At 37.4% G+C, this 25,889-nt stretch overlaps 1 protein-coding gene across 33 annotated transcripts in view; it reads left to right on the plus strand.

The window, feature by feature from the left end:
* Window positions 1-25,889, plus strand: part of TRDN (triadin) — a 407,610-nt gene that overhangs the window by 165,407 nt on the left and 216,314 nt on the right. For all 33 annotated transcript variants that reach the window (XR_001918516.1, XR_001918517.1, XR_001918515.1 and 30 more), the window contains exon 10: window positions 13,767-13,844. Coding sequence is in view for 28 of the 33 variants with exons in the window: in XM_018052961.1 (XP_017908450.1) it covers window positions 13,767-13,844 (78 nt within the window). In the remaining 5 variants the exon portion in view is untranslated. The remainder of the gene's footprint in view (window positions 1-13,766; window positions 13,845-25,889) is intronic.

Genomic DNA, 25,889 nt, shown 5'->3' on the forward strand with positions numbered 1-25,889 from the left:
TATGGAATGGTTTCATGTGTCAGAGAAAATATTGGGGGACAGGAAAGAAATTTTCCTACAGATATATATAAAGGATAGGATAATGGCAGTATCCCTTCCCTTTGCCAAGTCCTGTGTGGCGTGGACTTGGGAGTGGTTGAAAGATATCAGACTGATTCTATTCTGTTTGAATGCAATCTCTGTATAAAAGAGAATCTATGCTGTCTTTCAAATTCGATATAATAGCTTAAAAACGTACCTCCCTGTATTTGAGGATAAGGATAAAGGAAAGATACAGTGAAGCTTGAAAACAATGGCTTGCCTAGAGCTGGAGAAAAACTCAGGAAGTCATCCAGACATTATTCTGTGTCTACCCTTAAAAGATTTTGGAGGGTTGTTAGAGACGGTCATGACAACATTGATGATGGAAAACATTCACCACTTTACTGAGAGCTGCCGTCTATGGGGTCGCACAGAGTCGGACACGACTGAAGCGACTTAGCAGCAGCAGCAGCAGCAGCAGCAGTATACCAGGCACTGTGCTGAGTTGCTGCTCATGGATCATCTCACCGAATTCACACTAAACCCTCAGAGGTGGTTATACGTTTCCCACCTCGGAGACTAGGAAATTGAACCTAGAGGAAGTTGCAGAATTTGCTGAGACAGATAGATATTGTCTCCAGCACTGTAGGGAGAATCATGTTTTCTGAAAAGGGGGTCACTGTGTCTTAGGTTTTCTTTTCCCTTTGTTTTCTTCACTCTGATTTGAGTGGTACAATTTAAAACAAACTCACAATCTCTATTTCCATTATAGTTTACACTTGACACATACTCCTAAATCTTGCCAGTACAACTGCCAAAGAAAGCAAGCAATTTGCTGATAACTTTTAGCTGCCCTTGGTGGTTTTGTCAGTGAAAGGACTTTCTGGTATAGAAAGTACAAGCAAAATGAACTGTGATCCTATACTCAGAGGCATGAATGACTTCTCACCAAAATTACTGGAGGAATATTAGAATATGGTTTACTTTTAAATTTCCTGGGTATCTGTTAAGCTGCCCTTAAGTCCTGACAAAAGATCACCCAGTTCCATCATTAGATTTTTAGGCGAATTTTATTCTTAGTAGTGAGAGTAACAGCAAATTGAGATAGAAGAGAACATAGAGTAGATTTATCTCTAAGGTTGTTGGTAGGTCCTGAAGTTATTGAGAATGAAAATAACAGATTCTAGTAGTTTAGGAATTGATTTGGCAATTGACTATGCCAGCTGTTCTCTGTCAAAAACCTCTTTGGTAGAATCTACAAGTCAAAGAACCAGAAAAGATTTGAGACAGAAGGAGACATTATTTATTCTCCATGTTCAGATAGTTTACAAAAATGTCCAGTCTCTTACCTCTTAAGAAGGGAATTTGTTATTCTGCTTCAAAGCTGTTCTAATGCATTTTGCAAATGAATTTTTGCAAATATTTTGGGAGCCTTCTTTTTTCTTGCAATTTCTCAACTTGCTACTCACATTTCTAATCATCAGTAATTTATTGTGACTTGATTTTCAGTCTTTGAATAGATTAATAAAGTGTATTGGATCTCTGAAAAGTAAACCTGAATATAAAACCTAAAGTATTACATTATGACTCAAGAGTTATGATATATTCAGTCAGTAATTTCAGTCACTCAGTTTTGTCTGACTCTTTTCAACCCAATGGACTGTAGCACACCAGGCTTCCCTGTCCATCACCACCTCCCAGAGCTTACTCAAACTCATGCCCATTGCAAAGGTGATGCCATCCAATCATTTCATCCTCTGTTGTCCCCTTCTCCTCCCACCTTCAATCTCTTCCAGCATCAGGGTCTTTTCCAATGAGTCCGAATTCTTTATATCAGGTGGCCAAAGTATTGGAGTTTCAGCTTCAGCATCAGTCCTTCTAATGAATACTCAGGACTGATTTCCTTTAGGATGGACTGGTTTGATCTCCTTGCAGTCCAAGAGATTCTCAAGAATCTTCACCAATACCACAGTTCAAAAGCATCAATTCTTTGGCGTTCAGCTTTCTTTATAGTCCAGTTTTCACATCCATACATGACTATAGCTTTGACTAGACTGACCTTTGTTGGTAAAGTGGTGTCTCTGCTTTTTAATATGTTGGTCATAGCTTTTCTTCCAAGGAGCAAGCGTCTTTTAATTTCATGGCTGCAGTTACCATCTGCAGTGACTTTGGAGACCAAGAAAATAAAGTCTCACTGTTTCCACTGTTTTCCCATCTATTTGTCATGAAGTGATGGGACTGGATGCCATGATGTTTGTCTTTTGAATGTTGGGTTTTAAGCCAGCTTTTCCATTCTCCTCTTTCACTTTCGTCAAGAGATTCTTCAGTTTCTCTTCACTTTCTGCCATAAGGGTGGCATCATCTGTGTATCTGAGGTTATTGATACTTCTCTTGGCAATTTTGATCCCAGCAGCCTGGTGTTTTGCATGATGACTCTGCATATAAGTTAAATAACAGGGTGACAATATAAACTCCTTTCCCAATTTGGAACCAGTCTGTTGTTCCATGTCCAGTTCTAACTGTTGCTTCTTGACCTGCATACAAATTTCTCAGGAGGCAGGTAAGATGTCTGGTATTCCCATCTCTTGAAGAAATTTCCACAGTTTGCTGTGATCCACACAGTGAAAGGCTTTGGCATAGTCAATAAAGCAGAAATAGATGTCTTTCTGGAACTCACTTGCTTTTTCAATGATCCAGTGGCTGTTGGCAATTTGATCTCTGGTTTCTTTGCCTTTTCTAAATCCAGCTTGAACATCTAGAAGTTCACGGTTCACATACTTTTGAAGCCTGGCTTGCAGAATTTTGAGCATTACTTTGCTAAAGTGTGAGGTGAGTGCAGTTGTGCAGTAGTTTGAACATTCTTTGGCGTTGCCTTTCTTTGGGATTGAAATGAAAACTGATCTTTTCCAGTCCTGTAGCCACTGCTGAGTTTTCCAAATTTGCTGGCATATTGAGTGCAGCACTTCCACATTTCACTACAGTTTGCTGCTGAACAACTGTCAACTGCAGAATGTTAGATCTCACCAAAAAAAGATACCCCACATCCAAGGGCAAAGAAGAAGCCCCAGCCAGACTGTAGCAGGGGTGAAAGTGCATTTAGAATCAAGCTGCCTACTCACCAGAGATGCTCAAAAGGATCAAACAAACTTTGTGCGCACCAGGACCCAGAGACCCCACAAAGACTGAACCAGAATTGTGTTTGAGTGTCTCCTGTGGAGGTACAGGCCAGCAGTGGACTGCTGCAAGGGCAGGAGCTCCGGGTGCAGCAGGCCTGGGTGTGGCATAAGCCTTCTTGCAGGAGGTCGCCATTAACCCCACCACAGAGCCACCGGAACTTACACAGGACTGGGGAAACGGACTCTTGGAGGGCGCAAACAGAACCTTGCGCGCACCAGGACCCAGGAGAAAGCAGCGGTGACCCCACAAGAGACTGACCCAGACTTGCCTGGGAGTGTCCAGGAGTTTCTGGTGGAGGTGTGGGTCAATGGTGGACTGCTGCAGGGTTAGGGGCACTGGGTGCAGCATTGTGTGCATGGGACCTGTGAAGGACGTCACCATTATCTTCATAACCTCCGCCTCAGGTCAAACAACAGGGAGGGAACACAGCCCTGCCCATCAACAGAAAATTGTATTAAAGATTTACTGAGCATGGCTACGCCCATCAGAACAAAACCCTTTCTCCCTCAGTCAGTCTCTCCCATCAGGAAGCTTCCATAACCCTCTTATCCTTATCCATCAAAGGGCAGACAGTCATAGAAAACCAAACTGATCACAGGGACCACAGCCTTGTCTAACTCAGTGAAACTATGAACCTTGCCATGTAGGGCCACCCAAATTGAACAGGTCATGGTGGAGAATTCTGACATGTGATGCACTGAAGAAGGGAATGGCAAACCACTTCAGTATTCTTGCCTTGAGAACCCCATAAACAGCATGAAAATGTTCCCTTGGTATCTAATTTTCTTAAAGAGATCTCTAGTCTTTCACATTCTATTGTTTTCCTCTACTTCTTTGCATGGATCACTGAGGAAGGCTTTCTTATTTCTCCTTGCTATTCTTTGGAACTCTGCATTCAGATGGGTATATCTTTCCTTTCCTTCTTTGCCTTTAGCTTCTCTTCTTTTCTCAGCTATTTGTAAGGCCTCCTCAGACAATCATTTTGCCTTTTTGCACTTCTTTTTCTTGGGGGATGGTCTATGATATATTAAATGTACTCATTTTTAAGGGGGTTTCCCTGGTGGCTCAGGGGTAAGGAATCTGCCTGCAGCTCAGGAAACTTGCAGGAGATGTGGGTTTGATCTGTGGGTCGTGAAGATTCTGTAGAGTAGAAAATGACAGCCTACTCCAATATTCTTGTCTGGGAAATCCCATGGAGAGAGGAGCCTGACTACAGTCTATGGGGTGGCAAAAGAGTCAGATACAACTGAGCAACTAAACAACAACAATAATGTATTCAGGGATATACCATGTTATAATGACCAGGTTGGTAAACAACTGCCTTGTTAGAACTGATACTTCTATTTTAGTAGCAATGATCAGTTAAACTAAATGAATAATAGCTCATCACTTATTAGTCAGTAAGTTAGCATGTGCCAGGAGGAGGGCCATGCCTAGAGATGTAAATAAAACTTGAGATTTTTAACTCAAAATTGTATTGAAATTTTGTAATTTTTCTTAAAAATTATCCCTTTTTAATTCTATTGAATTATACCTTAAAGTTTTAAACATAAATGTAATATTTTATGCATTTGTCATATTTGAAAAAATTGATTTCCAATAAAATAAGTCACTGTTATATTTCTATCACTCAACTCCTTAGAGAATAGGCGATTCCATTTTGATAAAAGTATGTTTGACATTGGAGAGCAGCATTTCAGAGACCTAATTTGAATTAATTACAACTTTGAAAATTGAGTTGACATAACTGATGGTCAAAAGCATGCGCTATTTGTATTTCAAATCATCTTCAAATGAAACAAGAATTAACATATCCATTACAAATATCATTATGCTGAACTATAGGATACTGCACTTAAGATCTATTTTTTTCTCAGTTATTATGAGTATCGTTGGCTATAGAATTCTAAAGCCTAACAAAAAAGCATTTGTACTGAGTTGAAATTGTTTACCATTATTCTAGATTTCATCTTTTATTTTATTTGTTCCTTGTGCCTCATTGCTGTCTCTAAAATAAATGCAGACAGACAACATTCTGCTGTGAAGAACACTGAGTTGAGAATCTGCATTCATGTATCGTACTATGTGTCGCTTAGGTCAATGTAGCAAGTTGTTTAGCTTCTTTGAATTTCAGGGTTCTCAGTAAATTCTTAAGTTTCTTCTGGTACTAATATTCTTTTCAAGTTACATGTGTAGGTGTGTAATTCTTTAGGCTTGAAACATACCACAATGGGTAATTTACATATATTTTGCACTTGAGGGTAACTGTAGATTCAGAATATATTGCATGTGTTATATCTTGATTGGGCTAATGAAGCTAGTTTTCTTTATCTTTGAACTTTAAGCTCAATTTTTCCCACTAATGGATAAAACTATTAAAGTTTCACTTTCATGGAAAGATTGGTACTCATAAATAAATTGGTAAAAGTTCTGACAGAAAGAAATGAATACTTTGGCCTGGAACTGTAAATAACTGAAAAATAGAAAGCAAAAAATAAATTTTATCATGTGTTTTGTTGGAAGTATTCTGTGCTCTACTGAGATCTAAAAATACTGTAATTCCCTGGTGGCTCAGAGGTTAAAGCATCTGCCTCCAATGCAGGAGACCCGGGTTCGATCACTGGGTCGGGAAGATCCCCTGGAGAAGGAAACGGCAACCCACTCCAGTATTCTTGCCTGGAGAATCCCATGGACTGAGGAGCCTGGTGCACTGCAGTCCACGGGGTCACAAAGAGTCGGACATGACTGAGTGACTTTAACTTAACTTGGTTTGTTCATATTCAAACACTCTAGAAACAGAGTAACAGAATAGCATGTAGTAACATTCATTTATTCACTTATTCATGTGATAATTTTCTCTTGTAGGTATTCATTTCTTTTAACTAAATATGTATGGATATTCCAGACTCTGTTCCGAAGTTTCTCATAGTCAAATGAGGATTAAAAACAGAAACAATAGCAATAACAAAAAATCCCAGCACAGATTTGTAAATAAACAAATGTATTGAGAATCAGGAGATAAGTGTACACTGGTTATTCTGGGAACATAAGAGTTGTGAAGGGTGTGGCTGGAAGGGAATCAAGGAAGAGATTAAAGGCATTTAATTGGATGACTCCAAGGTGAGTAGGATAATTATATCCTAAGTACATGAGATAGTTTTTATTTTTGTAAATTGAGACTGCACTCTATCTAATATGCCTCATAATCTGTTTTCATATCAGCTCTGACCTTTGTACTAAAAGAAAAATTTGCAGTTCATGTTACCTATTTGTCTATTTTTTCCATCTTTACTGTCTGCCTTTTGCCTCATCTTATGTATAAATATGATTTACTCTGGGGTTGACAGATATATAATTTGGATAGCTAGAAGGAAATATTTAAGAAAAGTGAAGAAATAGTAATTTTGCAAGTTTTGAAAACCTCCAAGTTGACAGTCTATCTAGAATTGTCAAAATTAGATCAGGGACCAAGATGGGTACTTGAGATCAATTTAATATCTAATTAATGTTAAGTAGAATATGACCAGTGAAGAAAACTATGAGACTTTTAATCTTAGAAGTGAATCTTTATAGATCCTCTAAGAGTTATTAGTCATTTATGACAATGGGTAAAATAATTGTCATTTATCTTGATCTTCCAAATAAATATTAAATAAATAGAAAAATAAAATGAAGTGAAAAATGTTTATCTTAAATACTTTTGAAGTATAACCTTGATTAGGCCACTTTTCCTTCTAGAGACTATTTTTGTCTACCTGAAACATTAGGGTGTTGAAATAACTGATTTCAAAAATCTCTTCCATACCCTAAGTTCTATTATTGTGATTCCATGCATCTATTTTCATTAAATCCTGGATATCAGGTATTCTGTCATAACAAGGTATAAGAATAAATGAAACAATGATATGATCTTGAATGAATCTCATTTCCCTTTTTAGTTGGCTTTTCCATGGTAGAATTATTTCTAACTTATAAATTGGAGATGAAGACGAAAACACACTAATATTACCTTTATCATTTTTAATCAAAGGAATTATGAAATATGTATTTGACTTCTATTCCTTGCTTTCCATCAAAGCAAATATGCAAATATGTAATAGCACATGGAAATATTAGGGAAACTTTTTATCAGGATGCAAAGAACCTTTCCAGTAGAAACATTTTGGCCTGAAGGATGCTCTTTGATCTAAGTAGTTGAAGCTTTTGGTGTTTTAAACACCCTTATAGTAGGGTTGCATTACCAAATTATACTAAATAATCCATTTGCTTAAAAGTTTTCTAAAATCATAAAAAATCTTGAAAATTAATTACCAATATGCTGTCCTTTTAGAATAATCCAACAAAGCAACTATGACTTATACCTCAATGTCTTCTGTATAAATCCTTTGGCAAAATGGAAAACTATGTAATTCAAGTGACAGCAATGACTAAGCAATTAGTTCATAAATAACATCTAGCTGAGTAAACAGGAAATTTCCTGCCCTTATCTGAATATTTCTCATTTGTTCCCAGATGCTCAAGCCAAATTGTCAGTCATCTTTGATGTCTTTCCTGCACTTACCATATCAAATTCATTTTAAAAAATCCTACTGAGTTTGTATGAAAATGCACTCTGAATCCATCCATTTATCTACAGTTTCTAAGTTTTTCATTGACCATGTCTTTAAAAGTCCCATCTATTATTCTAAATAGCACTCTTTATTACTCTTCCTTGATACATTTTAAATAAGATGCTTATTTTCATTTTACTTATTTAGTTGATATTTTTTCTCTCTGACCAGTAGAATCTCAGCTCTGTGAAACAGGTGATTTTGTCTGTATTGGTACAGTTATAACTGCATATCCTGAGAAAGTGCCTAGAACTGAATAGGCACTCAGGTACATTTTTTGCAGGAATAGCTACATCTCTACTGCAACACCTAGACCAAGCTCATGTCATCTCTCACCTGGGTTTTTCAAACAGTTTCCAACTGATCTGCTGCTGCTTCTCGTATCTTTTCCTCTGCAAACATTATTTTTGTTCACACAGTAGCCAGTGAGTTTTTAAAACCCTCTATGTCATACTAAAACACTTCAAAAGTTTACCATTACCCATAGAACATATCCAAACTCATAAGAACAGCCCAGAATGCTCTGATATGAGCCTATCGCTGCTCTCCAGCACCAGTGACCTTAAGCAATCCAAGCTGTTCCTAGCATAGGCATTTTAACTTGCCTTTCCCTGCCAGGAATCCTTTCATCCGGCCTCTTCTTTTGTATTCAAGTAACTTGTATCTTGTGTCTTGTGTCTCCCATTTGGAGACAGAGATGCCTGATACATTGTGCAGTTGCCCTGCAGTTTGTGTACTTACACAAAGGGCCCCTGCTCTTCTGTCATCTCAAGATCTGGACTGGAATGGCAAGTGACCTAACCGGTTGGGAAGAGCTGCTTCCTAATTTTGCACTAAGTAAGCCCTCCTCCTCAAACCTTACCACCTTGGACAGCACACACACAGAAAGGAGGCAGTTTGAGCAAAGCGTCATAGGTTAGTGGAGCTCTGCTCAGTGCTAACCCAGTTCTTCCTTTTCTAACCAATTTAGTGTCATCTCTTTCTCACAGTCGCTGTCTGCCTCACCACTCTGTTTTGACGTCCCTCCATTTCTGAGATCTGAAATTATCAGTCTTGCTTGTTTGTGGCCTGTCTCCCCTCATCTTTAATGTAAACTTTGTAACAACACAGCCCTTCCCTGTCTTCCCTGTGGTCCCTCACTGATTTTATTTGTACTGTTATGCCCAGGAACCCTCACAACAACCTAGCTGGAAGAGACATTACTGTTCTTGTTTCACCCTGAAACATCTGAGTCCTCAGTTAAGTGGTAATTGCCTGTTTACATGTATCCTTCACAAGATCAAGTACAAGGGATGCAAAGTTATATATGTAGAATTTAGCAATACACAAGTGGGAATTATAAAGATGCCTATGGCTGAAGTGAAAACCTTGGATCTGTCCACCTCATACAAACTCTTGAGCTTCAGATTCCTTATTCTTCAATTCATAGGCAAATTCACCAAGTCTGGGATTATTGTATGAGTGACATCTTAATTTTTTTAATAAGTAGGGTGGAAAAGGGACGAGTGACTGACACTCTAAACACCTCTGCTCCATTCCATCCATTTTGAAGGTACACAATTACTACATGTCTCAGCCAAAAATATAAATTATATTTTCATTTAACTTTAATATTTGTTCAATTCTAAACTTTGAAAATATTATTCTGTATGTTACAAAAATAGTCTAGGAAACTTGTGGCAACAAATAAAAGCAATACTATTGCTTTAACCTACTTGGCAATCGTTTTCTTAACTAATTTCAAATTTTCCCATTTTATGTTCATCATAGATCCCCAGGTGGCTCAGTGGTAAAGAATCCGCCTGCCAATGCAGGAGACACAAGTTCGATCCCTGGGTCAGAAAGATCTCCTGAAGAAGGCAGGAGATGGCAAAGCCCTGCAGTTTTCTTGCCTGGGAAATCCCATAAACAGAGGAGCCTGGCAGGCTCCAGGGTTGAAAAAGGGTCGGACACGACTTAGCAACCTAGCAAACAACAACAATAGATGCACAAATATTTAAATACTGTTGACAGAATGAACTGGGAGAGGTGTTTGTAATTAATCACATTTTGTACTTTTTCAAGATGTAAATGAATTTTAGTTCAGTGGTCATTTACAGGAGTGACACTCCCTCTGGCATGAGATCTATCACTTCATTGTTTGCGGCACAGGAGGCCTTTCAAAGTCTGTAGTCTCCTGGATGTACTGGGTACCTCCTTGAAAATGCAATGGGGGCCCAAGGGAAAAGAAAATAGCTATCGAGCATTAGAGTGAAAAATATCCTCAATATTTGTTTCAAGATTTAGGAGGTAGATTTTTGTTATCTAGAGATGGTTTAGAACTAGGAAATCTCCTTTGATTAAAAAACTAGGTAAATCAAGCTTCAGTATTGTGAATTGCTTTTCCCTTCACATTACCTGAATTCTGCTCATAGCCTCCTTCTTGATTTGGGATTCTGAGTAATTCCATTCATTATTTCTAGTAAAGTAAAGAAAACATTAGTAACTTAGATCATTAGGAGGAATGCATACTGTATGTCATCTCCTGTGGAATTTGACTAAACCGAGAGCAATCATACTGACTTGAGGGAGAAAAAACTCAGAACAGTAAAATATTGGCAGCTTACAAACATGAGATTCAGGTATTATGGAAATAAGCCAGTCAGAATCACTCACGGAACAAAAATAAAGCCAATTCACTGTGTTTGAATGTCAGAGGGATTTTCAGGTAATAGCTTGTAAAATGAAGGGCACCTTTAGAGATCCAATGTAAATTTCAACAAAGTAAATTCTTCCTTTAGAGAGTAACAATCCTCAGAAATTCCAAAGAAATATATTCCTAATAAAATGATAAGCCTCTTTCCTGTAAATGAGTTCTGCTATTTCTGTCATGTTTAATTTTATCTGTTATTATGTCTTTGTTGTCTTACTTCAAAAGTCTGTTTCAAGTCCTCTTGTGTAATTAAGTGGGATACAAATTGTAAATACATTGTAGGAGAAAGAATATTTTGAGTATTTACTATGTGTTAGATGTTTCATTTCTTAATCCTCACAACAGCAGACAGAAACTCTCCTCATTTTATAAAGGCCATGAAGCTTCGATACTTCATGACATTTTCAAATTCACACAGATTATGTGAATGGAGGAGGCAATGGAGCCGAAACTCTCATATTTATTTGATTCCAACCATGTAGTCTTTATAATAAACAGCTTTCTTTCATTATAAAATTATATTATTAATATATCCATACATTATTATATTCATATAATTTTATATTCATTCATATAGAAAAAATAGTCTGTAATTTCAATAGCATTTTCTTACATTATTTGAGCATAAAAGAGGCCTTTTCTGTAAATCAGTACCAGAGAATCAGGTGTCATTCTCAATTATGACATGCCTGATTTGTTTTGGTGACCCTTAACAAAACAAAAACTTGCCCTGAGCTAATAATTCCCCTGCCAGAACTACCTAACTCTGTCACTCTAGAGGCAAAAAAAATAATTTTTTTTTTCTTTTTCTGTTGGTGCTTCTTCCCTATTAGGTCCACTGTCTCACCATCATGTGGTTGTCCATTCTAGAGAATATGATATCGTTTATTACAGTTGTAGAGAATTTCTGATTTAAATTGCACTTTATGTTGTAGAAGTACCTGTTTGTTTTAATAGTTCTATGTATCTTGGCATCCAGGCTTTTTTTTTCACTAGAGATAATCGCTGTCTGCTATCCCTCCCTCTCCTCCTCTATTCTTTACTTGGGAAACTCTCTTCAGGCTTTTAAATGCAAGAATCATCCTGTGACATCTCCTCTGTGTATATTATTTCCCATCATCACACTATGTTATAATAATCTGTCTGTAAATCTGTTGTAGCCATGATATTGGGAACTTCTTATAAGCAGAGTTGGAGATTAATGGTTTTTATATGCTGAGATATAATAAGTTAACTTATTATATCTTATAAGTTAACTCACTAAGTTAAAAAATAAAATAATGACTTCAGAGTTCCACCAGGAAAATATACAAAGATTTTGTAGTCTAAATTATAAACTATTCCCTATGGAAAGAATTGAATACATTCAAAAATAAATTCCTAAATGGCTGATCAAAACTATGATCATACATTACTGCTGTTCAAGGAAGTATTTGACAGCAGAGAAATCAGTTTAGTTTGAACAAGCAAGATCCCTTGAAGATATTTTTGAAAGCCTTATTATTTAGAAATAATTGATTCATGGATGTTCATGGTCACTTGTATTTAAGCTTTAGTTATTTAATTGACTCCTTCCTCAGTCTAGATTCTCTGTAGAGTTTAAAAGCTACAAAATACCATCCTGTTTTAGAAACATTTTTTCAAGAACAGCTCTCAAGCAAAATTTGGGAGAGAATACTCCCTAGTGTACATCCCTTTGGCTTACAAAGACGGTGGAAAGTCAGGGTGGAAACGCCACTCCTCTGCCTCTCTTCATCCTTACATATGATGGCCCTTTACATGTGACTATCTTTACCTGCCTTTGGTAGTCTGAGAGGAAGTTTCAGCACCTCGAGTCCACTTCTTAGGAGCTGAGCCCCTGAATCCCTGTTCACTTCAGTTTAAACTGCAAAATGAAAATTATACCTGCATTCTAAGCATCAATGACTTCATACGTCAAAACTATTTGGGATCATTCTAGGCATATGTATAGTAAGCACTGTATAAATATTAGCTAGGGAAAATCAATGTGGAACACACTCTGTTTTTAATGTGCCCACCCATCCTTACCTTTTCCGTGCTTACTGAAAAATGAAATTCCATGTTACATTGTGTTTCCATCTTTGCTTTCATTAGGAAAATAATCAGTACTAACATGGATGTATACTTTTCTAGATATATGGCACAGCCTGCATGAAAATATGCTTTGCTTTTGTGCATATGGGCATGATCAGTAATCCATCTGGATGCGTTTAACAGCTAAAAGTAAATCCTTCAATAAGTAGCGACTAACCTCTTCTACTCAGCTTGAGGGCCTGGAGTTCCTCCTTTCTTGCCACCAGAGAAGGTATTGTGTGTGCAGCTCTGGCTGCTAATCCACAATTCACCAGAGCAAACTAATTTTGACAAATTCTAAAAAAGGAAGACTTCCAGTAAGCAGGCAGGTCTGCTAGCATTCGATAATATCTAGTTGTCAGTGAAATTTTAGAAAGTGGATATATATGCCCATGTTGATTCTTAGATTTAAAAGAGACACAAGCAGGAGTTTATGAAATGAAAATGAATGATGAAAGATTTTGCAAGCATTTCATATGGGATCATACGTTAGTTAATGTTTACAGTTCATGGCCCGGATGGTTTTGTTTAATTAAAGAAATCACTTGGGATAAGAAAGTACTCAGAACAATTGTGAGATTTTTTACGGTTCACAATAAGCCCAGAGATGAGGGAGGCTTTTTAGTTTCTATAAAACTGAATATATTTTCCCTTTGGCCCATTATTTACTTAACTGCAGGTCATTTATTTTGGCAGGAGAAAATGTACCTATTCAATATCAAAAGGCCTATGAATTTTAATTTTCCTTTATTGCCTTATTATATCACTTGAGAATTTTTAGTTAAAAGAAGAAAATGGTGATTTTTCTATGTATTAGGGTTCCTCTTAGCTTCTATGATTTCAGTTTCCATAATTTGAAGTGCATATTGAAATAAATTGCTTTATTTGAATACATGTAGGTTTTTCATTAATAAATTCCAGTAGATATATTTGACATTGTATATATATCTAAGAAAAGAAATATATTCAGAAATGACTCTGAAGATACTGAATCTTTGTATGTATCTACTTAAAGATCTCACCTAATATCAATTTTCTTATTGCATAATAATATGAATTTATACTTTGGATTATGAATTATGCATGTTGGGGACAGATCTAGCTATTTTATTTGTGTATATTAAATTTACTGATACTTTTTTTCAATACGTATTCCTGCATTGTGTGCACAGGGCAGAGCCCAGCCATACCACCTCCGTTACCAACAGAACAAGCTTCCAGACACACTCTGGCATCACCTACCCTTGAAGGCAAGTATTTTATTTTTCCAAAGATCATCTCTATTGTAGGTAGAACATAGAGAAACAAAGCAAAATAGTTGTTGCAGCAACAACAAAATCCATTTCTTCTCATAGTTTTAGTATGTCTAAGCTACAGTTTACTCTTCCTAAAGGTATGATTTGTTCCTATTTAGAACACCAAAAATTTCCTCCTAAGATTATACATTGGTCGCCATCAGCTTCCAGAAGGATGACCAGCTTCATGCTCTAGAAATCAAGCCAGGAAGTATAGGGTTAAAGGGACAGATAATACCTTGTAATTCTTGAATAGGAAACTCAAGAAAACATTGTATGCTCATTATCAGGAATTATACACTCATGTTAGCCTATTCTCTCCTCTATACCTTATTTATATTTTGTCCCCTAAATCCACTCCCAAATAAATTTCCAGTAATTAGGAGAAAGTGTTGGAGGTTTTCAGTTCATCTCATGTATCCTCCAAGCCCCTCCTACAAAGATGACCCAGGCCCTATTGATAACCTCTTGTTACTTGCAAAGACGGTAGTTAACTTTGTGCCTTAGGAAATAATCTAGTGATTAACAGCCTGTGTTCCCACAATCACACAGACCTGGGTCCAGACTCTGATTCTGCCCTTTTCTACCTGGATGACCTTAAATGTGATACCTAAACTTTCAGACCTTTTATTAGTAAAATACTGATGCTCATAATGGTAATACTACCACAAACAAGTGTTGTAAAGGTAGAATAAAACTGTAACAATGGCAAAAATTTTATTTTTGTATTTGATAGTGATAAACTTAGGAGTTTCTTTAACTTCATTTTATTGGCTTACTACAACTGTCCACAAAGAATAGTTTGTAGATCACCAGCATCAAGATCCATTGTAAAGCTCATTAAAAAAATACATATTCCTACCACATCTTAGATCTAGTAAATCAGATTCTCTGGCAATTCAGAGAGGAAAATCTGTATTTTTAACAAACTCCTCAGTTGAGTCTTATATACATTAAATTTTAAGAGCCTTTGGCTTACGTTTTGTGTAAAAATGACTACAAATCCAAGTAATTATTTTACACCAAACATATAAAGTTGGTAGCTTGCTTCAAATAGTTTTTAAATTTATTTTTATTTTTTAATAAAATCTGAATGCCTTGGTGAAAGATACGTTGTCTAATTGACCACAGACCCAGAAGTCATTTGGCTATACATTTCTATTTCAGTCAATACATTTATTTATGTTACAGTCAGTAGCCAGGGGAGGATTTGAGTAGCTGAGCAGGTGTAGTTTTCCTAAGTTTAGATTGAAATACCAGCATGTTCTATGTACTTTTCTGGTCAGATTCTGACCAAATCATGCCTGTGACTATGCTGTATTCAACTCACATTTACTTAAAATATTTTTATGTTGGCTGTGGGTATATGCATTTCTTATTTGATGTCTCAAAACCCTGTAGACATTATTATCAATGATTAACAAATTTAGACTTGGAGTTTAATTTTTTTAACTAGTAAACAGAAAGACTTGGATTCTAGCCCTGACTCTCTAGATCTATAGCCAAGGATCTTTCTATCACGTTACTATGCAGACTTTGAAGTTTGAAGATTGTAACTTAATATTTTCTGAGACATCAACAACTTTGGTAACATGAAGGCATAACGTTTTGTGCTTCAGATTTCAGGCAGTTCTATGATAGACATATATAATCTTCTGATGTCAATCAAGAGTACCCTAGCAATGTGTATCAATATTTAAATATACATAGAGATCACCTGGGGATCTTTGACAATGAAAATTCTGATTTGCTAGGTCAAGGGTAAGGCCTGAGATTCTGCATTTTTACCAAGCTCCCAAATATTGCTGCTGCTTCTTCAGTACTTCATCTGAGTAGTAAAGTCCCACCTGATTTAGGAGGCAGGTAGAGAGCAATTGAATATTCCCCAAAATACTTTCAACTTAGTAGTAATCACCTAAATGACCTACTACTGGCCAAATGTCCTTCAGAATAACTGGAATGGCACACATAGAAAAATTTTGATTGCTAGTTGTGTGGGGGAAAAGCAAAAGGTTTCAAGCCACATACCTAAGCATTGTAGAAAGGCAAGAGAGCAAGAGAAAGAGCAAGAGAAATGCGGTTGGGATTGAGGAAAAGGTTACATTATACTTGTAAATTATAACAACCTTATTATGTATTGTATGCAAGATATTTTGAGTTGGTCAGCTACAAATTGAATGAATTAGCAGTTGCAAATTTCAAATAAAAATACAATCTGTAAGTCAGTACTGTATCAGTAGCAATCTGAAGAAAAGAATTTGGTTATTTGAGACCATGATTTAATGAAAAGTTCATGTAAAGTCTTACTCCAAGAGTCCAAATAAGCAACACTTCTTGAAGATTTAGAGAGTGATCCAGATATAGTCCAAGGTTTGAAACGTTTGTCTGTCATCCCACCAAGCTAAAGACACATTTATTTGGTCCCCATAGGTCTTTTATTTATTACTCTTTAAATGTGATCATTTTGATAGGGTGATGGTCTCACTGCCTCCCTCGACTTTCACATCTCTTCTCCCATCACTCGTTTGGGTCCAGATTTCCTTTGTGTGTGAGACAGTTAGGTGAGGACAGCTTCTTCTTGATATGATCACTTCTTAAATTCCTTATCAGCCTTAGTGTCTTAGTCTGCAAGGGCTGCCATAGCAAAATACTGCAGACTGGATGGCTTAAACAACAGAAATGTATTTTCTCACAGTTCTGGAAACTGGGAGTCTCAGGTCAGGGTGCCTGAGATGGGGTTCCAGTGAGAGCCTGCTTCCTGGCTTGCATATGGTCTCCTTCTTGCTGTATTGTCACACGGCAGAGAGCACGCCCTGGCGTCTCTTCCTCTTCTTAGCAAAGAAACTTCTATTGGATCAGGGCTCCACCCTTGTGATCTCATTTAAGTCTCATTACCTGCTAAAGGCCCTGTCTCCAATCTAGTTACATGGAGGGTTAGGGCTTCAACATATAAGCTTTGGCAGGACTCAATTCAGTCCGTAGCAGTTGGTAACCTTTAAGTTTAGTTAATGTAAAGCAACTTGAATGTTTACCTCATATAATTTGTTCAGTTTAATAAGTTGTTTAAGTATTTCTTTTTTAGCAATCAATGATTTTCCCTTTTTCATTTCTATCATATATGTCTTCCTAACACTATAAATCCCTAACTTGCATCATCTTCTATACATGCTTATAACTGATAAGAGTTAAATATTTTCAAAAATTTTTCTTAACTGAACTCAAATATAACTGAGTTTATACTGAAGGTAATAAAACAGCAAAAAATCACTCTCATTCTTGGTTATAGATGTATATCAATTTACCTAGCTAGTAAGAAAGAAGAAATTTATAGTCCAGAAGCAAGGGAGGGAGATTAGAGTTATATTTCTTCTGACATTTGGACTATAATAGCTTATGTGACTTGAGATAATTAGACAAAAACAGACAAGTAACCATCTCACTGTCCAAATGTTCACAGAGCAAGAGATAGCCTGTAAATAATACTGTCGCCTTTATGTTTCATCAGATTCTAATTCTACTGTTGTTGTGAGATGGACATAAATCTGAGGACTCCAATTCCCTAATGTAAGGCAGCTTCTGATAGGCATATTATTCAAATGTTTGACTCCACCTTAGCTCTTGGAAGAGGCCCATAAACCATCATGTAGCAAATGTTTTGCCTATCAGTCTGTCACTTGGAAAGGAACGTGTCATTTGTTAAATGGGAAGCTTAGGTTCTGCTATTATATTTAAAGAGAAATATTATTTGACATTTCATCCTGGAGCCCAATACAGTTTAAGTGAATAATCTAGCAATATTGCAGGATTCCAAGACTTTTGTTAGTAGTATCCACTTTTTGTCTACAGAAAGGCAGTCTTTGCCCTGAGCATGCTGCCACTGAGCAACTTCCCAAGGAGCCCACATTATCAGGCAACGCTGAGATCATGGGCTCTGTCAGCGCTTGCAGATGTGCTGCCTGGGACTTCATTAACATAATTGATTAGGAACTAGGACATATTTAGTATTAATCAAGCTGTTTTTAGTGAGGCTGATTATGCACAGTCCTTGATGCACTATTTTAGTCTGGAACTTCCTTAGGACCAAGTTGCAAGAAAATGGTATTATGCAAAAAGGAACTTACATGTGACACTAACATACGCTCTTCAGTTTGAAGAATACAGTTAAAACAGGTCAAAATGTAGGAGCTTAAACATATTTGCGTTTTAATGTTTAAAAGAGGGGGGATGACATATAGACTAGATTATTAAGTTTGCTCACTGAAGATTGGAAACAATTTAGGGTTTTATCAGTCGAAATCGAAAAAAAAAAAGACCTTGTTATGGGCGAAAGCATTCTGCACATCCACGAAGCCCTTAAACGCTTCCTTTGTGCTTTCATAGCGATTAAAGCAATGAGTTTCTCACAACACTTGCTTCTCATTCTGTGAAGTATCTGTGCACTTCTCATCTTGGTCACTTCTCTAAGGCCGGAAGGTGTCTCTGGTCTTCCTAGAATTTCAGCCTCTCCCCACACCACACAGTTTGTACACCATAATGAAATTATTTTGCCTTGAATCTTCAGATGTAAAAACTAACCATATATCAAATCAGTTGTTTTCTTTGAATCCGGAAGGAAATTGCAGCCCACTCCAGTATTCTTGCCTGGAGAACCTCATGGACAGAGGAGCCTGGAGGGTCCATGGGATCACAAAGAGTCAGACATGATTTATGACTGAACAAAAACCAACCGTGGGATTCTCCAGGCAAGAATACTCGAGTGGGTCACCATTCCCTCTTCCAGGGGATTTTCCTGAGCCAGAGATCAAACATGGGTCTCCTACATTGCAGGCAGATTCTTTACCTTCTGAACTACCAGGAAAGCCCTTACCACTATATGTTTTAGAATACATTTGGCCTTTGTCCAGGAAAATTAACTATAGCATCATTGAAAAGATCTTGTATAATGGCAATCTTATGCAATCATTTCGGTCATTGTTGTCAATTTGCATTTAATTATGGACACAACTCACCTGGAACTAACTTAGACAGAAAACCATGTTCAATATAGTATTAATTCTTATGATTTTTCAAACAGTGTTAAATTTTGCAGTGAATTAGTTTTCCTATCGACTGTGAGCTCTCATTGCTGCTGAAAGGCTTGCAAGTTCAAGCCGCTGTAGTTACCCATACATTCCACAAGTGGGACAGGTCTATGTGAGTACCTCACCTGCTTCACCAAATGGTTCCTTATTATATTAACATCACAGGTGGTTTTAACCCTTAGCATGAGAGCCCATTTATCATGTTTGTCAGAGCTGTTTTTCTTAGGAGAGATTAGTCCGACTGCTCTAAGAGAGAGTCCTCAGTGATGAAACAAAAGAGCTTCAAGCAACATTTTCCATCCCCTTCCAAGCATCAAAAAAATCTGCTTCATTAAATCTTTATATCAGTACAATTGCTGGATATGATCCTGTTATTCTTTAATCACTGTTTCCACTGTGGAAGCAGTGACAGACTTTGTATTTTTGTGCTCCAAAATCACTGCAGATCGTGACTGCAGCCATGAGATAAAAAGACGCTTGCTGTTTGGAAGAAAAGTTCTGACCAACCTAGACAGCATATTAAAAAGCAGAGACATTACTTTGCCTACAAAGGTTGATCTAGTCAAAGCTATGGTTTTTCCAGTAGTTATGTATGGATGTGAGAGTTTCACTATAAAGAAAGCTGAGCGCTGAAGAATTGATGCTTTTCAACTGTGGTGTGGTGTTGGAGAAGATTCTTGAAAGTCCCTTGGACTCCAAGGAGATCCAACCCATGCATCCTAAAAGAAATCAGTCCTGAATATTCATTAGAAGGTCTGATGCTGAAGCTGAAACTCCAGTACTTTGGCCACCTGATGTGAAGAACTGACTCATTTGAAAAGACCTTGATGCTGGGAAAGATTGAAGGCAGGAGGAGAAGGGGACAACAGAGGATGAGATGGTTGGATGGCATTCCCGACTCAATGGACATGAGTTTGAGTAAACTCTGGAAGTTGGTGATGGACAGGGAGGCCTGGTGTGCTGCAGTCCATGGGGTCGCAAAGAGTTGGACGTGACTGAACGACTGAACTGAATTGATTCTTCAATCAACATTGCTGGATATTATTTTCTCTCCTCCTATTCAACACAACCCCCTCCACCACTACCAAAAATCATGTTTTATGTTCTCAGTGATCTCTGAAGAATTAAAGACTTCAATCCACATGATTGATTACTGGATATTTAATATAAACTGGCCACACTGCATCTATTCTGGCAAAGATGTGGAAAGAAGATGTTATATGATCTCTTATTGGGTATATATCTTATACTTAAATCACTTTTAATATTCCATTACAAACATAATTTGCAGTGATGGAACCAAATAAAGTAAGGTGGACTACTACTATATACCCTATCTTCTTCTTGAATAAACATATAACTGGTTCTAACTTAGTACTGCAGTTGTGAATAATATTATAAATGCAATCACACAAAAGTGGGCAAGAGAACTCTCAAGAGAAGACTAAAGTCCCAGCTTCCAGTTGCAGCTTTGACACTAATCAGTTATATTATCTTTGACAAATGGATTAACTTTATAGGGCCTCCATTTCTTCTACTGTCAACTGTGGAGACTGAACTTAAATAATCTCAGAGATAATTTGCTTTCATGCCGAGAGATCTCAAGCTTATTTTTTTCAGGCTGGTGGATTGATAGTAAGCTGAATTAAGAGCAGAGTGAAGACTCCATGGCTTGGCCCAGTGTTTAAATAGCCCCTGTAGATGTGTAAGGTTGTGACCATGGTCTGGATGCAAATGTCACACTTGGGCAACCAGGCATGTCCCCGTGAAATGGATAATACTGTGAAGCATTATTTTCTGAAGTTCAAAAGTGAGTTGTACAGGTCATAAAGGCTATGAAAGTTAAGAGGAAGATGAAATATGATTGAGGCAAGGCTATGTGGTCAAATCACAAGACTTGCATTGGGCCATAAAGAGTAAGTTGGTAGTATTTGTATGGAGGAGAAAGGAGCAATATAAGAAACTTATTATGAGATAATTTCTTACCGTAGGATGCATTCGAGGACAGTGTTCTACAGGAGCTAGTAACATTTTATTTACAGTTCTATTAAACTGGGAACTTTATCATCTTTGCTCTTCATTGAGATATATCCTGAGAAGCAAAAAGCATAAAATAATAAAATAGAAATTTGGCCCAGGTTCTCATTCCATTAACTCTATGACACAGTAAATCTTGTTGAACTTTTGGGCAATACAATATTTTCCTTTGCTTTGAGGTGAACTTAACTCATACCTTTGTGCAGTTTTTAATGTAATTGACCTCTAGTTGTAAATTTTGATAACATAGGTAAACCATACTACTTTTGAGGCCTCTTTTACTTAGAAAGTTGCTATGAGGACTGCTTGAAATAATGTATTTAGCAACTTAGCATAATTAGGTACTTAGCTATTAGTTACTATTATCATTATCATTTTTTTAATCAGCAAATTTGTACATATAGTAAATAATTAATTTTTATGGTAGATTTTTATTCATATCTGTAGAAGTTAATATGGTAACTGCATTAATGTCATTAGTCAGCAATTGTGAAACTCTATAAAATTTCTTAATATAGGACTCTGGTCATATCCTGAAGAATTTTGTACACAAAACTGAATCATTTACCTTCCCCCCACCGCCCCCCCCCGGCTTCCCCCGCCCATAGACTGCATGAGCCTGCTAAAACGACTGAGCAGAGGAGTAGTACAGTTAGATTTGCATTTTAGATCACTCAGTCATCGCTAAGCAAGGTGATGGGTCAGCGATAGTAAGGGTGGATGACGAAGGGTAGAGCTTGGAGATTTAGAGGTAAGAAAACTGTAGGAGGCTACTGTTTATGAGGAAAACTCATGCCACTTTTGTTATAAACAATCACATTGAATCCTCAAAACAATTTCAAGCAGTGAATATGATTTATATCATTTCAAGAGAAGATCAGAGGAAGCAAATAAATTGCCTAAGATAACGCCATCCTAACAATGGTATAACTGGAATTGGAATTCAAATGTCTCATGCCCAGGATCAGTCTATCCCATTATCTAGAGCTAGCAATTAAAAGTTAGGGCTGAGAATAATTGCTAAATTCTTATCTGACCTGGGTAAATGAATGGCACTTAATAATAAGAACAGGTTTGGGGAGACAATAATGCATTCAGTTTCAGACTTGCTTAGTGCATCAGGGTCCCTAGAACATTCAAAATGGATGATTAAGAGTGTTTAATGAATGTAGTGTTTATAAAGGTTTGAGCAGAGTTGTGGTGAAGCACCCCAAGCCTGACCAACTCAGGATGGCTTAATCAGTCCTAGGCCTGAGGAGTCATGGAAATGGAGAGGTTTACAAATCCTCAAACATTGTAACTCTAAGAGAAATATGCCCAGCCAGAACTATGTCCTTTTGTAGAAAAACATATCATTGACAATTTGTAAAATTATGTATATAATATTCTCAGTGAGCCAGGGAGGTAGTTGGAGAATAAATATTCAACTCTCTGCTTTTTTCCCCCTGCTCTATTATCTCTTAATATTGTTCCTATTGGCCAAACTAACCTGAATCCAGAGATTGTATTAATCCTTGGTTAACACAATCCATAAAGGTGAGGGTGGATTTTGGACCTGGAGAGAAAATGAAGACTCTGCCATGTGTTAAGCAGCATGTTAAGTGGGATTCACATAAGTGGTCCTCTCCAGCAGACAACTGAAGCTAGGAGTCTGGATTTCACAAATGAGAGAGCTACAGACACTGAAGTCATAAACTTAATCTGAGCATAGCATTTCTGGAAGCATGTCGTGGGGAATTCTAGTTCTATGTTACTCTTGGTGAAAAAGAATTGATAGTGTAATGCTTTGGGTCTGCATAATGTGTTGTGTTTCCTTTTTGGACAATCTTAATGTATACAATTGGGCTTCCCTTGTGGCTCAGCTGGTAAAGAATCTGCCTGCAATGTGGGAGACCTGGGTTCGATCCCTGGGTTGGGAAGGTCCCCTGGAGAAGGGAAAGGCTACCCACTCCAGTATTCTGGCCTGGAGAATTCCTTGGGCTATACAGTCCATGGGATCGCAAAGAGTCAGACACAGCTGAGCAACTTTCACCTCACTTCACTTCAATGTATACAATTATATTAAAAAGAACCATGAAATTCTTATTAGAAAACTGTTTAATTATTTTTAACCTCAGTGATGCTCACAACTTGTGATCGGAGAAGCATTACTGTTCCCAGTAATACTTATTGAGCTCCCAAGGAACAGGAGATCTTAAAAATATCCTATGTCATACAAATTTTCATTTTGAATATAACTAAATGGCAGGCCAGTCATGAATTTGAGTGAGATTTAGGGCATCCAAGAAGGAAAATGTGGGAATAACGTTGTCTTGGAGTTCTCCAGAGAAATAGAGCCAATACATGCATACACACGTAACTGCCCTCCTATACACACACACACACACAAACACACACACCCAGCAGGGCAGGGAGAGGGGAGAAATAGACAGTTATTCTAATAAATTGGTTCATGCGATCATGTGCTTAGGGGTGCTGGTAAGTCTGAAGTCCATTGGGCATGTCCGGGAAGAGTTAATATTGTTTTCTCAAGTCCAAAGGCAGACTAGAGGCAGAATTCCTTCTTTTTAGAAAATGTCATTCTTTTCCCTTAACGCCTTCAACTGATTGGCAATCGACTTTACTCAAAGTCTACTGATTTACATATTAATCACATCTAAAAAATACCTTAGAACAACAATTAGAATGGTTTTGACCAAGTAACTGTTACTATGGCCTAGTCAAAATGAACTTTACCAAATGTCATCACGTAAAATTAACCATCAAAAACATCAGCAGAAGACAGACTAGAAAGCCAAATATGAAAAAATAATGAGAAAAGAAAGGGTACAACAAAGCCAAGAGCCCCAGAGAGATGGATATGACAAAAATTGGCCAGTGTCCTTTAGATTTGTTGATTAGATCATGGTGACCTACTGCTATACCCTACCCATAAATGAGGGTATAGCAATCAGGAGTCTGAACTAAAGATCCACTGGTTCGTATTAGTTTCTTAAACTCTCTGAAATGACTCAGCTTCCTCATCTAAAAAGTTTTATTTTCAACATAATAATCTCCAAATTCTGTTTCATCTCCACAATTTTATCATGCTTAAGGCTTTTATTTCATTCATTTTCCTCCCTACATATTTATTTCATTTCCTTTGTGTTACACAAGGGCTAATCCCTACTTCTGAGGGGAAAATGAATCATCTATTTCAGTCTTAAAATTTTTCCAACATTTTGCTGTTTTTAAACTCTTTATTTTCAGATGATTTTAGATTACCAGAATAATTGTAAAGATAATATACGGATTTCTAATATATTTTTCCTCTAATGTTTTCATTTTACGTAACCATGATTCACCTACCAAGACTAAGAAATAAACTTTGGTACACTAGTCACTGAACTGCAGACTGAATTCACCTTTCACTTTCAATTATTTGTAAAAAAGAATTTATTCTTTCTTACATGTGTGATGAGGACACAAATATTAACACAAGTATTCATAGCTTTTCCCCACCACCTTAATGCTGAAGGAATATTCTAGATATGCCTGGTCGGCTCCTGAGTGCTTATATTATACTTGGGACTCAGGATATGCTGGCTGAGAAAAAAAAATTTTTGGGGGGGAAAAGCTCAAATAATTAAATTAATTCGCGTTTGAACAAGGGATAGTCCCCAGAAGAAAACGTAAAATTTGGACAGTGAGAAAAGAGCTCGAGAAGGGAATAGGAGAGTCAGCATGGGCTGGAGTAAGTTTTTAGTGTGCTTTCCAGAAAGAGAGGCTTCCCTGGTGGTTCAGATAGTAAGGAGTCTGCCCTCAATGCAGAAGGCCTGAGTTTGATCCCTGAGTTGGGAAGATCTCCTAGAGAAGAAAATGGCAACCCACTCCAGTATTCTTGCCTGGGAAATCCTATAGACAGAGAAGCCTGGTGGGCTGTGGTCCATGGGGTCCCAAAGAGTCGAACACAGCTGAGCAACTAACACTTCCACTTCCAGAGGGAGAAGGTTTTTGGAAGAGCTGCTATGATGAGAAAGGACTGGGGAATCCAAAAAGGAGAGAACCTTTAGAACGTTTTGCTTTGGGTCATACAACATTAGCTATTTTGAGAGACCTCAGGAAAGATTTAAATGTGTCTTCAACTCTTCCTTGAATTTTAAACTGCATTTCTTTTGATTGCAGCACTGTACAGGGCTAGGCATGAGGTAACACAGTTATGTGGAGTTAATATGCTGGAACAAGTATAACTCAGCTTAGTATCAAGGAAAAGTAGGTAAGCCATAACAACTGACTTGACTAAATTAAGGGGAAAAAATAGAAACACAAAAAACAAATAGGTGGAAGAGTGTCAAGAAAAAGGAAATGTAAGGACATATCCTATATATGAAATATAATAGCCTAATGGCTCAGATGGTAAAGAGTCTACCTGCAATGCAGGAGACCCGGATTCAATCCTTGGGTTGGGAAGATCCTTTGGAGAAGGAAATGGCAACCACTCCAGTATTCTTGCCTGGAAAATACTATGAATGGAAGAGTCTGGCAGGCAATAGTGCATGGGGTCGCAAAGAGTCGGACATGACTGAGTGACTTCACTTTCATTTTCATGAAATACAAATCTGCATTTTTTGTTGTTGTTCAGTCTCTCTGTTGTCCGACTCTTTGCAACCCCATGGACTGCAGCATGACAGGCTTCCCTGTCATTCACTGTCTCCTGAAATTTGCTCAAACTCCTGTCCATTGAGTGGATGATGCTATCCAACCATTTCGTTCTCTGCCACCCCCATTCTCTTCCTGCTCTCAGTCTTTCCTAGTATCAGGGTCTTTTCCAAAGAGTTGGCTCTTCATCATCAGGTGGCCAAAGCACTAGAGCTTCAGCTTTAACATCAGTCCTTCCAGTGAA

This window comes from Capra hircus, chromosome 9 (assembly GCF_001704415.2).
Source record: "Capra hircus breed San Clemente chromosome 9, ASM170441v1, whole genome shotgun sequence".
Taxonomy (NCBI): Eukaryota; Metazoa; Chordata; class Mammalia; order Artiodactyla; family Bovidae; genus Capra; species Capra hircus.